This window comes from Mugil cephalus, chromosome 6, assembly GCF_022458985.1.
Source record: "Mugil cephalus isolate CIBA_MC_2020 chromosome 6, CIBA_Mcephalus_1.1, whole genome shotgun sequence".
NCBI lineage: Eukaryota > Metazoa > Chordata > Actinopteri > Mugiliformes > Mugilidae > Mugil > Mugil cephalus.
The window spans coordinates 18,172,433-18,188,571 of record NC_061775.1 but is presented as its reverse complement, the minus strand read 5'-3'; the positions used below and the strand labels follow the sequence as shown (position 1 = coordinate 18,188,571).

The 16,139-nt window shown below is 39.4% G+C and overlaps 2 protein-coding genes across 2 annotated transcripts; both read right to left on the bottom strand.

Moving 5' to 3' along the window:
• Positions 1–1,713: 1,713 nt before the first annotated feature.
• Positions 1,714–10,930, bottom strand: mfsd8l1 (major facilitator superfamily domain containing 8-like 1). Its single transcript, XM_047586187.1, has 13 exons — positions 10,862–10,930; positions 10,548–10,711; positions 8,698–8,883; positions 8,428–8,490; positions 6,939–7,058; positions 6,721–6,800; positions 6,280–6,628; positions 6,073–6,146; positions 5,776–5,989; positions 5,330–5,452; positions 4,988–5,118; positions 3,124–3,230; positions 1,714–2,903 (listed from the first exon to the last, which is right to left on the bottom strand). Exons 2-12 carry the CDS (start codon positions 10,621–10,623, stop codon positions 3,150–3,152), a joined length of 1,497 nt encoding a protein of 498 aa, XP_047442143.1. The 5' UTR covers positions 10,624–10,711; positions 10,862–10,930; the 3' UTR covers positions 1,714–2,903; positions 3,124–3,149.
• A 2,590-nt stretch (positions 10,931–13,520) lies between these two features.
• Positions 13,521–15,782, bottom strand: polr2h (RNA polymerase II, I and III subunit H). The gene is made up of 6 exons (XM_047587311.1): positions 15,578–15,782; positions 15,266–15,357; positions 14,580–14,663; positions 14,225–14,318; positions 14,056–14,139; positions 13,521–13,899 (listed from the first exon to the last, which is right to left on the bottom strand). Exons 2-6 carry the CDS (start codon positions 15,336–15,338, stop codon positions 13,782–13,784), a joined length of 453 nt encoding a protein of 150 aa, XP_047443267.1. The 5' UTR covers positions 15,339–15,357; positions 15,578–15,782; the 3' UTR covers positions 13,521–13,781.
• Positions 15,783–16,139: the final 357 nt, after the last annotated feature.

The window sequence follows — 16,139 nt, the reverse complement described above, 5'->3', positions numbered from 1 at the left end:
ATTGCCCCCGTTGTCATTTTAGGTCGAGGGAAACACAGTTCACCAAAAGTTCACGTCCATTATCATCCCCGAATTCGGCTTTATATGCCTCAAACCCCCGCAACTGGTGTGGAAAGAGGAGGAGCGATCTCGCCGAATCTACCCCGACAATCGTTGATACGGCACACAACGTGATTTGCACTTCTGACCTTGATACGCGGGGTCGTTGTTCGGTCAGACTGCCGCTGCAGGCCAACTGTGTTTGAGGATTGTGTGTGCGAATTTGTGTGTGTGTGTGCGCGTGTGGGAGGGTGTGATAGATGGGAGGAGGTGGGGGGTGCAGTTAAGTTGGAAAAAAACTCAAAATATCTCCCGACGCTGTGTCATAACATTTCCGAGTCGACCCCGCCCAACACCGAAACGGGTTCAGCTAGAGTTCACAGCGGAAGCCACGCCCCTTCGCCATCACGTCACCGAGCTGGTCAGCTCGGCCTCGTTTCTTGGCGAGGTTCACAGCGACCTCCAGTGGGGCCAAGACCACTGGTTGTAAGCTTCAAAAATACTCTGCTTTAAAGTTGGTACTGGGCTGAAATCTATAACCAGTTAACAATCTTGTTAGTTTTATTAGTGGGATTCCTTAATTGGCGGAATTTTTGTTTTTAAGAGATGTAAAATAATATACTGCTGCTCATGAAGTTGGATTTATTTATTTATTTTTTTACGTATTCCAATGAATTGATTGTAATTGATTGACGGTAATGATTATAATAATGCGTGTGCACGAAAAAGAATAAAAAGGGGAATTTGTCTGAAAAACTATATGGGCAAAAGTGTTTAACTGAACATGCAGACTTGACTAATAATCAGTTCTTTATTTGTTCAATAGAATTCATTCTGCATTGCCTATAATGCTGCTAATAATGTGAAATTATCAAAAGACACGAAGAAAAATAATGTTTTAATAATAATAATGATCTTATTACATTTGTGTTTGTCCTGTGTGATTTGCTTGGCCTTTGCTTTTTATTTTATTTTTTTTCCAATTTATTTTGTACATTTGAAGTAATTTGAGCTTTATTTAATTTGTAATACGTGATCCAAAAAATGAAAAATAGCAATAAAAAAAAGAAAAATGTTGACATTTTATTTTAGTAACACAACTATATTTAAAAGCAAGACCATTTTACACATTCGTTGTGGAAAAATTGGATATTTATTTTATGAACATGAGCTAACACAGTGTCAAAAAGCATTCATAATATTGTAGTGTTTTATAAATTACTTTTTTTTTTACAAACAAAACCTGCTTATTAAACAATTAAATCAATGTAAAACTATTAAATTAATCTAATTTAATTATATATATTTTTTTAAAAATGGACTGAAATAATTTATGTTTATTCGACTTAATGTCAGGAAAAGAAGGATTATTATTTATTTTTCTTACTTTTAAGTAATTTCACCACAACACTGACAGCAGCACAGTAAACATTCATATGAGCTGTTGGTTTTGTTTAAATAGATTTGTGATTAATTTTCAATCTGAGGTCAGATGTATTCATTTGTTTCTGTTTGTAGGCCTCTAATGTGATCATCATGTGCACATTAAATTAAATTAAATGCACAAAATGTATATTTCCACAGGGCGAAGGGGCCCTTTTGGTCCACTCTCACAATTACTGTGCACACATTTAATGATTCTTGAGAGGATAAAATGAAACACAAGCCAATGAATAGAGTAGAGGTTTATCTTTTATGTTTAGAGACAAAAAATACAAAAGGTAATAATGTACATGTTAGAAAACGACAAGAATCGAATAAATACATGCATTATAAATAATGAATAAATAAGTCTCAGTGTTTTGTGTATTTTTGGTTCTTGTGAGTGTAAACCCAGAACAAATAATAAAGATACAACAGAAACGGATAATTTGACATCGTCAAAAACGAAATTAAAATGAAAATAAAACAAAACAGTTCCTATATTGCCACTTAAAGCATTAAAAAAAAATGTGTGACAAACTCGTTAATAAACCCAATTTTCCCTCAATGTGTTTCCGTACTGAGGTCACGTGCACAAACACTGGGCTGCTCATAAGTAATGAGGACGTATCGCTTCAGGAAAAAGAGCAAGGGCGCCCACATGTGGTGACAATACAGACTGCGTTACAATCGAAAAGACGTGTGTATTTCACTGCTTCTTTAAAAGCAGGAAACATCTTATTGCTTAAATGTAAAGACGATTAGCCAACTTAAGTTAGCGAATTCCACTGAATCTAAGTGTGTGTAGAATTTATCAGCTGAGACACGATGCTGTGATGAAATTTATGACAATTTTACCCTAAAAAAAACAACACATATACATGTTTCCCAGAGATTTTCATTGAGGTTGAATACAACGTTAAAACACTTTCATCAATTTGGTGAGATGCGTTCAAGGTCTGCTACCTTGACAACTCTGCCTCTAGACCAACACGGAGACCATCTGATAGTTTGAGATTCCCCCTGCAGGGTTGCCAACAAAGAGGTCAGCAGAGCTCATGTTTAGAACGGTTTGCCATAAAAAAAAAAAAAAAGTATTGTCGGCTGATGGCACAACAGCTAAACAACAGAAGCGAACTTAATCGACAGACATTTAATTATACTGCATGAGCAAATAGAACGCACAATACACCATGTGGATTCAGAGGATGGAAACAACTTCCTTCCAACTATTATTTATCCGTTATCAGCCGGATTCTATATTTCCATGGGAAATATACCTTACATATAACACGTCATAGCAGTCCTTTGATCAGCCTCTGCCCGGAAAAAGTCCAACTTTTGGGAACTGTGTTGACAATGAGACACAGACACTGGTCCGGATGCAGAGAAGCCGACCTTTGAAGGACTGAAGGTGCAGGACGGGGAACTCCTATTGAGCTCTGACAAAGATTTAAAAAAAAAAAAAAAAAAAAAGGAATTGCATGTAAGACCAATATTTACTTTGTGTCACACTCGCTAAAGGCTGGTAAATTTAAAGTTACCAAATTTCTTTGAATAAATAATAAAGTCCGGGCCTACAATAGTGTTGTATGAATATGGTAAAACTCAGCCTGTATTACACACGTCAGGTTTGTTCACGGCTGTACATTCAACACTTACTCTTCCCGTGTGAACCACCTGCAGATTTAACCCCGCTGTATCGACTCGTCCGTCTGCTCCTCTGCAGCGGGTTCCACCAGCCGGTTATACGAGAAAGCCAGCATCATCTGTAGCGGACGCAGATAATGTTTGATCTGTGTTAATATGCTCTGAAGGGCAGGGCAGGCAAATAATGGATTCCGATCTCGTATTTCATAATTCAACAACTTATATCAAAGATTCGTTTTCCTCTGGTACAGCAAGGCTGCTGTCATTCAGGGATGTGACCGAGCAAACAGCACCACAAAAAAACTATTGAAAAGTGAAAATAGGATTACAGTGAAAGAATGTTCCACAAAATATATTTTAGCACAAGGCCACAATCTGCGCGCTTTTCTTTACAACTGCACATCTGATCTACTTTACTCTTGGCAGGGGAATTTCTAAGGACACAATTAAACATCGCGTTTGGATTAGTAGGCATCTGGTTTAAGTTTAAAGTATTTTCTTAAATAAAGCTGCAACTGGCACAAAGTGACACGTTGTTGGATGCAGTCGCATTTGACTGAAGTACGGCGCAATGTCAGCGGGATGCAGCTCGGTGGATGCTGCTCATTAAATCTTTTGCAGGTTGTTTCAATACGGTTTTTCCAGAAAGCTGCAAGCGGCAAGCACATTTTCAACAGGCACAGCTGTTCAAAAGGAAAAAAAAAACGGTCGGACCTTTGTAGATGAAGCACTGTTCTTTACTGTCTATCCCGAAAACTGACTTGGAGTGTAGTAATTGCTTCAACACTTTTAAATAGTTTAATGCTGTGAGCGCTGAAGCGCCTATATAATAGGTTTCAGAAATAAACAGCAATCTTCATAGCAAGAATAATGCTTTAAGGTTCCTATCTGTGCACGAAGGACTTTGCATCCCTTGTTTGGACGTACACTCCCTGAGTCAGTCTCTCCAAAGACACGTACCCAGGTTCTGTTTTCCTCTTTTTTCCGGGATAGTGGAAACATTTGTTTGCTGTGCTCTGGTTTGCCCACGCTTCATTACAGGCATTACAAGCTTTTTGTTATGCCTGTTTGTTCCCGAATCCAAAATGAGCTGCTGGCTATAGATGTCTGCTTCAATCTCCTTTTCCTTATTTTAAGCCGTTCTTGTGGTTTGTTTGTTTCTTATTTGTTCCAATTAGATTATTACTGCAAATAAAATGGAAGCACAAGGACATGCAAAATGACACAAATTGTAGGGCCACAGTTTTAACCACAGGATGTGCGCTGTCTTGGGCAATGAGGGCAAGTTAAAACATATGTGCTGTTTTCATCCATACAGGCTTTGGGTGAAAGAGGGTGTCGCATGTATGAAAAATATGTCAAACTAGAAATAAAATTAGTACACATTTGTTTTGATACTATAGGTGATCATGACCAAGATTGGCATAAATTGTAAAAAAAAAAAGATGGACGTGGAGCTCCCCCTGGTGGCTTGCTGCAGCACAGTCATAAACTCACCTCAATTAAAACACTAAAGTATACATCAAACAAATGTAGGTAGTTAATATAAAGCTGGTGCATGCTCAAGTGTCCATTTTTATGATTAGTTTAGTTTTAGTTCTAACTTAATAGTTTGTTGTATCACTATAAAAACAGGATGTGAAATCATTATGAGTAACAGTTGCTCCGTAAAGTGGCCCCATAGGAGCATCAATTGGAATAAACAAATAAATAAATAAAGTGTATAACCCAACATTTACCTAGAATTCTAGCCTCAGCTTGACCAATGCAAGAAAGAAGTGGCACTTTTTCCATATTAAAATACAGTCTATGTGGCATGGAGACAAGGTTCCCTTTTCATGGCTTTTCTCTGTTAGTCTAATTTCCTTTTGCTTACCGTCAACAGTGCCAGCAGTCCCATCATCACCCCCATCATGATGTACATGTTCTCGGTAAGACCACCAGCCCACAGAGGGCCCAGGATGGTAGCTAGTCCGCCGACCGAGCGTCGTACTCCCTGACTGAAACCTGTGGTACCAATAAGGAGGCAGATGTGAGAGGTGGACCCACAAAAAAATAAATAAAAAATACCAGGTACTGGGATTGAAACGTTCATTACATATCAGCAACAATAAATTTAGACAAGCACAACTGCTTATGAAACAATACAAATAAGCTGCAAGAAAAAAAAATCCAATTTAGAGCCTTTGCTTTTCCACTAGATGGTGCCATTACTCACCTTGTGTTTTCTCAGACGTGACTTTAGAGAAAAGGGAAACCTGAGCAACGGCTACAAACGGTAAACCCAAAACCTGTAAAAATACTCCAATGATGAACTCCGTTAGCTCCCATGCATAACCACCTACAGAAAACACAAAGTTTAAAAAAATAAGAGCAAATGAAAAATATTGTATTGGTAAGCAAGACAAAATTTCTGAGGATGCCTACTGGTATATCCATTAGTTTGCTTGTAATATGCCGCATACATTTTTATGTAGACTTCTGTATATTATATACAAAAAATAATGGTAACTGTTTACCTGCTCAATAGAATAGATTCTGCATTACCTCACTTATGAAAAACGCACTCACGGGAGTTAGGCTGTGTCTAACGGAGTGTTTTATGTGACAGTTACTAGCGTTACTGTTAACTTTACAAAGAGCTGGTCGTGAAAGGGCTCTGACCTAGCGGGTTAGCCAGGAAGACTAGGCACCAGACGCAGGAGACGTTGCAGATGCTCAGACCAATGGCCAGGACGACCCGTTCCGCCACGTGGCTGCTCAGCCAGCGCACGAACAGGAAGCCGGCGATCACCACCACGCCGCCCAGACAGTACATCACGCTGTTCTCCAGTTCGCCAAAGTTGAAATATTTCTGAGTCAGCGGGGTCACCATGGTCTGAGGAGGAAACAGTTGAGTGCCATTAAGTGCCGCGATCTCCACCCCAGTTTTATGTTTGCGTCAGTGTGCCTTTAGTGCACCTCCAGCGCTGTCTGATTGAAGAGGGTGATGAACTGAGCAGCCAGCAACACGACCACCTCCTCTCTCAGGAACTCTGATGGAGTGAGTGAAGGAGACAAAAAAAAATACAAATTAATACTGCACAGATACGTTCTTCTCAGCGCAAGATAAAATATCAAGTTCAGGATAAATTAAAAAGCCTGTGAGAGTCTGTGCATTGCACCTACCTCGGCATAAGCTGGACTTCTTTAAGGGACTGGAAGCCTCATGGGTTTCCGGCGTCGCGGGAGACGACAGTGGAGAAACGTGATTCGAGATGTTGTTAAAGGCAGCGGACGAGTGGTTCTTGGAAACCACCACTGAGCCATAGGACCCCACCAGCTCCTGGGACACTATTAGCGGCTTTTCTTCTTCGTCGCTGTCTTCCTCACCTTCCGTGAGCCCTTGCGCATTCTCCTCCTCCCTGCTCTTGCTGTCTAAACTATTCTTGGCTTTCCCCTTCTCCAGGGGCGCGAGGTCCCAGTACATGAAGACCACCGCCAGTTGAAGGAGAAGCCACAGAAGACACATGAACAGCTGCAAAGAGTGGAAGACGTAAGTTACGGCTTCAGTCTGGTGGGGAAGAAGTTGCCTTCTTACCGTGCACAACAACATATTTGGATCCTTACCCCTGGCGCAGTATATTTGTTGACTACAAAAGGACCCACGTGGAAATCACATAACCTCAGAAAGATGTTAAATGCTGGACCTAAACACAGAGTTATAACATGTATTTTATATCAATCATTCTGACCAGTCTTTCTACATAATTTAGCTAAGGGGAAAATAAAACAAATCATTATGAGTCACTGAATTAAAAACGAATAATCATGATCAGAGCACACACCAATCAGAAGGCCTGCTTGTCTGCATGCCATGACAGCAGCAAATACAGTGGCACGGTCGTCTGGGGCAGTGATTCTGGTCAGGAAGCCAAATATGGAGGAGCTGGCGCCTGCACCAATGCCTAAAAAAAAAACAACAACAACAAAAAAAAAAAAAACACCTCACATCAGGAGATTAAATTAAGCTATAACCCAGAGCTCTGAGTTAAGTTAGAGAGGATGTAAATTCATATAAATTCAATCAAATCAAACCAAACCCTTTCATACAATAAAAATGCAACACAAAGTGCGTCACAAAATAAAAAACATACAGCGGTATTACAGCAATCAATGAAAAACCCGTCCCTCCCACGCCAACATATAGACCCACAGTAAGAAAAGGACAAAAACAGGCCATGGATACAATAATGATTAAATATATACAAATATGTAAAGAATTAGAAAATTAAAAGTTTAGGATTTAAAGGCAAAAATTTAAAGACTTAATGACTTTAACTAAATGAAAAAAGTTAAAAAGTCAGATTAAAAAGATGAGTCTTGAGCCTCCTTTTAAAAATATCAATATCAACAAGTCTCTGCAGCCCTGATGTTCTCTGGCAGACTATTCCATAATTTAAAGGCCTTAATGAAGGCCTGAACGCAGCCTCCCCGTGGGTTTCAGATCCAACTTCGGGGATGATTAAAAGGCCGGTGCCAGAGGACATCAGGGTCCACGAGGGTTGATGTGATAAAAGCGGGTCAGATTGAGACATTTCAAAACTAATAAAAGAACTTTAAATTTAATCCCGAAATGCACGGGGAGCCAATGCAGTGATTTTTAAACCGATACAACGTGCGCCCGCTCTCTGGTCCTCATCAGCACACGTGCAGCTGAGTTCTGTAGTAGCTGCAGACCAGAGATGGTCTTGTTGGGAAGACCAGAGAGCAGGGCATTACAATAGCCCAAATGACAACAGATAAAAGCATGCATCAGCACCTCTGTGTTCACACATATCACACATACACCGATCAGCCAAAACATTAAAACCAAGTAACATTGACAACAATGACGTTTTTGGACCTGGCTTTGGTGTGGATGTTACTTACACATGTTCCACCCACCTAAACCCCTAAACTTATGTTTTCCAACTCTTAAAGCTGGAAAACATATGAAAGAGTTTAATTTTAACCATGTACCAACCAAATATCAACATTTATATATATTTTTTGGTTTAAAACCTTTAAAACCATTAAATACCAAGGAGCAGTTCCAGAGTTCCAATTCATTTATTTTGAGTATTTAATCTGGTTTAGCCAGGGGTCTTCAAAAGGAAATAGAATATTAACCTATCCCTTATCCCTTTACCAAAATATGTTAGATCCACGGTAATGTGTATTTAAAGAAATTTCAATTTGTGGGGAGAAATTAAAAAAGATTTAAAAAAATGTCAAATCAACCAAGACATTTTGTGACCACCCCCAGAAAGTACTGACAGTAACAGCGCTACTCACCTGCCACCAATCTGCTGGACAGTAGGAGCCATTTGGAGTAGCCCATGAAGTACATTAAATTACCTGGACAGCAAAAAGAATAAGTAGACAAATAAAGCAGTGATGACAATCATAGACTCCACATACACAAAATTCACATCAAAATTTAAAAGTGTTCTGGGGAACATTTGAGAGGCTTTGAGAGTATTCGATGTGAGCTTAAACTTGTAAGTCTCTCGTATGTAGGCAAGAATGAGCATGAGCGTTAACATGTGAGAAGGGTAGGCTCACCAACTATCTCGAAAATGTTGGACAACAAGATGATCTTCTTTGTGGTCCTCGTTCTGTCGGACCAGTGGCCAAAGAGCGGCCCGGACAGGAGGCCACTCAGGCTGAACGCTGACAGGGTCAAACCCAGGAAGTATGGTGCTGCATCTAAGGTCTGCAGGTACCTCCATATTGTGGGTAATATCACAGCTGAGTAGAGAGAAAAAAAAAAAAAAAAAAAAAAACAGTGAAGGAAATTCTTTTCAAGTTTTATCTGGGTCTACTTTTGTCTGCCATCATATAATAGACTTGAAAACATCCAACTTGAACGCACGATGTTACAGTGAACCCTGTGACGGCTGTTATATAGAGAGCTAAACATACTTCACCTCCGCTGAACTGCCTGTACGTCAGCATAATCACTTAGACTGCGTTACTATGGCATCTCGCCGATGTTTATTGCAGCCCTGTGACTCCCGGGAGGCGACATTCATCACATGCTCACTGAAAATGGTGCAGCATCTCTGGTGGAAAGTTTTGACTCAAACTGTTAATATTTATCTTGATGACCAGACATTTATGGTAAACTAAACTGCACAGACAATGTATAACAGGCACCCAGTGACAGATAACACGTGTCTGTATAGTTTTGCGGACGCACGATTTAAAACTGGAAGTGGTCGCGCTTCATCCCGATCCAAACGAGGATCCTGAGACACAGCGAGATGAAGAGGAAACAGGACGTGCTGTGATTTACTTGTGCAACTTATCAGGTTGGTCAAATTATGCTGTGGGATGCAGCCGTTTAAAAACACTGACTTTTGTTTTTGGCCGCCTACAGATTTGGCTCCATTTCCCCGTCCTTGCTCTTGAGCCTCATTCTCAAATAGACAAAGGACAGCACTGAGCAAATACAATCTAAATTCAATAATTGGGTCAGCTGACACACATGACAGCAGAGTCTCACAGAATTCCAGAAAAAAAATGACTGCTCAGATTATCTTGTCATCTGGGGGGAGTAGTTTAATCACCCTGATAGTTGTGTGGATGCTTTTTTGTCAGGGTGTCTGAGAAATTACACCGAATCCTGTAACAAAAACCATACTGAATCTGAATCCTGAATCACATTGCCAAAGAATGACTGCGTCCTAGGCCTCAAACTCAGTTCCACAGAACTGTGTCAAACATGCAAAAGATAAAGCTGGATAGTGTACATAGTGACCACTGGGAAAGTGCTTCGAATAGTGGCTTACTAGTTAGTGGTATTCGCAAAAAAAAAAAAGAGTTAACCACGTTCCCAAATTAAATAGTAACCACACCTGATAGATTAGTCTGTTTGGTTACTGGCTACACCTAGGTAACCAACCTTTAAGCCCAACTGCATATCATCTTACGGCACCTCTTTCACAAGTTTTTAGGCTCTGATTTCTGCGATGGATCTTGAGATAATTTGCAGTTATTGATGCTTTATGCTTTATAAATAATTCTGAATAATTTCCACCCTTCTTTCAGTAATGCATTTTTGGGCCATAAAGTATTTATTCAACATTTTTAAAGAACAGCTCAGCGGCAATGATTTGTGCAGATTCAGTTAAGTGAACATGCAATGGAGAAGTTAAGTGGTTTTTACCTCAATATGGGAGGTTTGACTTAAAGGTTTGGTCAGATATTATTTCCTACATTCTTTTACAAAGAAACAGAAAATAAAACATATAGCACACTCTAAAGTCAAGACAAGGAGCCTGTGTGACACTAAGAACTGTTAGGGACAAAAGCGCACTTGGGGAATGATTTGTTTATCTCCCAACAACATGCAATGGAATGTGCGCTACAGCAGTGGCTGTCAAAAATAAATAAATCAGAAAAAAACTCACCGTATTCCACACCGCTGAGAAGAAATATGAGTCCTATTGTGAAGAACGTCAGCTTCTTTTTTCGCCGATAATCCATAATGTTCGCCTGCTGTGACCTTTATGACTTCTCGCTGCTCGTTCCCATCCCACTGGTCTTCTAGCTCGAAGTAATCCCGAGTGCGGTGCTTCCAATTAGAGCCGACCGTGCAGCCACACAACGAGAATGTCAGCGAGCGGCAGGGAAATGTTTCGAAGAAGAAGCGCACATTCTTGCAACGAACCAAACAGGGTGTGTGCACGGCGCCAGTTTGGATTTCGTAAAGTTGTTTACTCACAAGGAAGGTAAAAACGCTTGCAGCCAGATTCGCTCCAGCTCAAATCGTCGCACCGGGGCTGCACCTGCGCAGTTCAGCCCGACCTACATCACTTCCGGTGGTCCACACTAACACCTTGCCAGTCTCAGCTCCCCACTCGGTAACACATTTAAAAATGGATGGATGTAAAGGCCTGTTCGCACGTGACTGGTTTTGTGCGTTTTTTACTTTTTCCAAGACTTTTGGGTGTTTTTTTTTTTTTTTTTTTTTTTACTGTGGCATTGCACTGCGTTACTTTGGCATCTGGCATCACCGATGTTTATTGCAACCCTGTGACTCCCGGGAGGTGACATTTATCACTGCTTTTTAAAGATGGTGAAACATCACTAATGGAAATAATGTTTCAGTCAAACATTTACCTTGATGACCAGACACGTGTGGTAAACTATAACATCTTTCCCATAACAGATGTGCTTATGGCGTTTTGTTGGCTTATGTGATGTTAAAACTATAGGACGGCCATTTTTTAATAATAGTGGAGGTCGTCTGCGAACTGAAACCGTCCAAATCGTCCATATTTTGTAAAGTAAAAATTACATTGCAAATTATCAAGGTGTATACAGGAATGCAGTACCTTTTTAAGACTTTTTCCCAAGATATTTTTTGATATCTCACTGCCACTTTGAATTGTAACCACTGACACCAGTTTACGATAAAGACTATAGACCACCATCATACAACAGAATTCAAAAAGGCTGGGAGAAGAAACAGTTTTATCCAGTGCAAATCTCTGTGATTTGGGGGTGCATTTTTACTTTTTCAAGACTTTTGTTTGATTCGCAGCTTTTTTCTGAGTCTTGTCACTTAAGAATTATGAAGGGTGTGCTATTATTCAAAGTCTGCATGTAAAGTCGAGATGTTGCCGACACATTCACCCATTGATAAGGATGAAATCATTTAATCAAGCATGAATGTAATCATCCGCAAAGGTGGGCTGACTTAAATACAGCCAGGTAGTTTGTAACTTCTTCCCGGGGTAAATAGTAGCAAAAATATAGATTTTATTATCCGTTATAGTTTGCAAAGTAACTAAGGCTGCCAAAAAGTGTAAGCTGTCCTCTGACATGCAGTGGGGTGAGGCGGAAAGTAGCAGAGACATAATTATGGACAGTAAAACAGGTTAATGCGCCACATGATGCACAGACGGAGGGAGGTAATTTGAATGAATCACAGGACATCCCCCGGGTAAAACTAATCCTGAGAAAATAGGGTTTCACACTTTGACTTGTCAGACTGTGTATTCTGGTGCACAACCATGTAATAATTATGCCATTTTTTAAAAAAAGCCACTGGAGTTTGAACTTGACATTCTATAATAATAATGATAATAACACAATAATAATATTAAAGCGATAACCATCTTCCATCCGTCTGACTTTAATGGGAGGGGCCTCTGTGGACCAGGTGTGTTTCAGTACATCCCACAGATGCTCAATCACTCCGGGTTATCTAGGAAGTTTGTAGGCCTATTTCCCAGGCTTTAGGGGTGTGACAGGACTGGTATGGGGCGGACATGGTTGCTCAATACGGTCTGGCCACTGACCCAAACACAACTTTCAACTGGGGCACACATGAGACATGAATACCAGGACCAAAGGTTTCCAAGCAGAACATTGCATTATGACAAGATGATCGACGTCAACCATCAGTGGTTTAAATATTTTTCCTGATTAGTGTAAATAGACTTCACAAGTTGTTATACCAAATAAGAAGCCATGGTTATCTGAAATTTAGAATAGAATTGCACTGAAAGACTTACCCTGACCATTACCTGGGGGAAATGTGGACAAAAGGTCCACAGTAGGAGTATGTCAGAGTCCCTAACCACTCCAGATCTAATCATGGTGAAAGGCTCTTACACTCAAGTGCAACCTAAAACACTCCAATATTGCTTTGCGATATGTCAACAAATCAAACAAAACCTACAGAAGCAGCGGCTGCAATACCAAATCAGTGCTACTGGCTTATTAAAAACACACAGCATGTCATGCTGGTCCTTCTGGGATTTCCAGCACACAGCTGGTACATTCGTCACCACATTCTAATGTATTTAAGGCTTTCTGTTCATGTGTCAGCAGTCTGAGAGTCTCTGGCACTGCCCGTGCTCATCCTGTGACATGAATTACAATGACACTGAGAGGCCTGTTTTGCGTACAAAAACTGTCTTTTTGCCCTTTAATTCTATTTGCCGTCTACTGAGTGTTCACATTTTAGTTTGCAGACATGTCGAACAGTTGTCCATGGCAACAAAGTTACTTAGCAACTTAGCAGTCTGTCCAGTCAACACCACAAAACGAACATGTTTTGTTACAGTTCGCTCATACAAGCGAAACTGTAAAAGTATGGCTACAATCTGCAAAAAAAGGTAGCGTTCCCATTATAAATCATCATCAGCGTAAGGTTTTCATTGTAAATGTAATTAAAACCCCCAAACCACTGACTAGTAAACTGCAGCAGCTTTTTTAAAAAAACTTCTCCGAACCTCTTTACTCTAGCAAAGAGCTTGCTAATTTTGTTACAGTCTCATTAAACCATTAAACATAAGCAGCTGATAATAGAGGGAAATAGAGATACACATGCCAAAACAAAGTATGATTCAACATGACTGACCATTTATAAATCATGTTGTATAAAAGAAATCTTTATTTACAGTTTGCCAGCAGTTGCAGCAGTTCTTGCGTGTTACAGTCTTTAGTCCATCTCTTTTGAGTCAAATGGAATAAAAAAACTAAATATGTTTTCTACCGTCCCCATGTACTCTGTGTCTGTTTGTGCTCCAGATTTGGGAATTGGACTATTTTCGGCACCCAGTTCAGTGTGACTTTCAAGGTTGACTGCAGCAGTGGTAGAAACCAGGTGGGCGGGTGAGCACAGCTCGGTTTTAGAAAGCCAGCTTCTTCATGAGGAGGTAGACCCTCGAGTCCACCTCAAAGCCGTGAAGGTTGTTGGCGTCTCCCTGCAGCCTCATGAGGAGGCCTCCATAAGACACATAGGCTGAGCTGAAAGGAAGAGGACGTTGATGGAATAGTTTTAAAAGTCTGAAATAATCACCAACCCGCAGATCTACTCCAGCAGTTTGTGATTTACATTTAAATATATTACACAGGTCACATGAGTATTTGCAGAGAACTGTGCAGTAATGAGAATTCACTTACAGACGTGTGGCAGCTTCAGTTGACGTCTCATCTCCCTCAATCTTGTAAACCTTCCCATACATTACATAATCAAACTGGTCTGCTCTGGAAATGTAAACAAAGTGAAATGATAAAGCAAAATTGAATCATCAAAAAATATATATTTGCATAAAAATATAAAGTGAATCACCTTGATGGCCGATCATCCTGAGGATTGTACTCTCCATCATCTGGTGTTCCATCTTCATATAACGTACTGGCTATAACCAGTCTGAATTTGTCACCTTAATATCAAAAAAACAAACAAAAATAAGATTATCATTGTGCACCGGCATTAGAAAACAAAAGTCACTGAAACATTGACAACCACTATGCAACCTTTCACAAACGTCTGGAACATTAACCTCACTTTTGCAAAGTTCACTTTTTATTATAACAAAGTATTAAAAATAACTGATTATGGACAAAACCGACCTGTACGCCACAGCCAATATTTTAGATAAACTACACAAAGATAAACAAGAGCAAAAAGGTAACATTCTTACCAAGATCAACAGGATAGATCTGAATGTTCACATCCAAGATGAGGTCCATCTTGAAAGACTCACTTTCACAATGTAGACGAGAGACTGCAGAAAAAAAAATGGGGTGTTGCCCAGTTGTTAAATTACAATTTTAAATTGAAAGACAGTAAGTAAAAACCATGCTGGATACATAAACAAATGTATATGGTCTAGATGACTGCACTGACAAGACACTTTAGCTAAATGTTTTATTTACTGTATATTTTATATATAAATTTTACATCTACCTCATACTTATTTTATTTTATTCTTACGTCTTGTTCATATATGTCTTTTTTCCTTATCTCATGACTTCTTGGACAAAACTATTTCCCTGTGGAAATCAATAAAGTGATCTTGAATCGTGAATACAAACACATTGCTCAAAAGACAGAATGTAGAACGACAAAAATATAGATAATTGTAGCTACACTGATAAATGATTGCTTCCAAGAAACAATAAGCATTCATTTGGAGTCGTTTTCACTCCGTTTTGTTGGCTGCTTGGATTTCCAACAAGAAAAGCAACGTTAAGACTGATAAATGCTGAACTGTACTTGACCACTACAGTAGAAGAAATCAGACACCGTTACAATCGTAGACTGCATAATTACAATATACAAGGACTGGCTGCTCCAGTCCATCATCAATCACTACATTTCACACACCTCTGTCAAACTTCTTGCCATCTGGATCGATGTCCTTCACATCAAAGATATCCTCAAACAGGATGCCAGCCATCTCTGCGCCAGTCTAAGAACTTAAAAAAGGGAAAACATACGAGTTAACAAATAAAATTAGGTGGTGTTGAAATAAGTCACCTGCAGTAAACATCATGACTAAGCGTTGTGTGTAACTCTTGACAATGTATCTCACAAAGCTACTCCTGAACTCTTGTTAACTTAAGTTATAAGGTCTACAACCTATGCAGCCTATTTGGGCTAGCCGTTAGCTTTAGCACGACAAATCGTCCAGCTTACCTCAAATAAGATGAAGATCTTTATATTATACTGTGAACACAATGGCGCCGCGGTAACTCAATTTCGCTCCGGGTAAACGAAAGCTTCGTGTAGAGGATAGGTATCTTATTAGCCTAAAAGTTCATTCATTATTATTTGAAACCAACTGTACCGCGCAGGAACAATGTGCTCAACCTCCGACACGAGAAGTACTTCCGGTTGAAAATGCGAAAGCCGTAGATATTAAAGTAAAAGTTACATATGGAAAAACTAGACGGATAAAAAAATTAATTTCTGACTATGTAAAAAGTAAACTGTATTATAAAAAATAAAACAGATATAGCGGTGTATTTTACGTTAAAACATCATTAGAATTAGACTTAGAAAGGAAACGCTCTTAAAAAACAAAAGTCAAAAGAAAGATAAAATAAAATAAGATTAAAATAAAATAAAATAGTATAGTAAGTATCAACTGCTTAAATAAAATAGAAAATTGTGTAAGCAAAAAATGTACAGAATTATCAATCACAAACAAGGCGATACGATTTCTTTGGCTCGTTGCATGGCAACAAACATTTAACAA

Excerpts from the sequence above, each read along its gene's own strand:
- mfsd8l1 (XM_047586187.1), bottom strand. The coding sequence starts at position 10,623 with ATGGATTATCGGCGAAAAAAGAAGCTGACGTTCTTCACAATAGGACTC. Across the intron at positions 8,884-10,547 it reads TCTCAGCGGTGTGGAATACG|CTGTGATATTACCCACAATA; the intron begins GTGAGTTTTTTT and ends CTCTCTACTCAG. Across the intron at positions 6,147-6,279 it reads GAAGTCCAGCTTATGCCGAG|AGTTCCTGAGAGAGGAGGTG; the intron begins GTAGGTGCAATG and ends TCACTCCATCAG.
- polr2h (XM_047587311.1), bottom strand. The coding sequence starts at position 15,338 with ATGGCTGGCATCCTGTTTGAGGATATCTTTGATGTGAAGGACATCGAT. Across the intron at positions 14,664-15,265 it reads TGGCAAGAAGTTTGACAGAG|TCTCTCGTCTACATTGTGAA; the intron begins GTGTGTGAAATG and ends TTTTTTCTGCAG. Across the intron at positions 14,319-14,579 it reads GATCTATCCTGTTGATCTTG|GTGACAAATTCAGACTGGTT; the intron begins GTAAGAATGTTA and ends TTTGATATTAAG.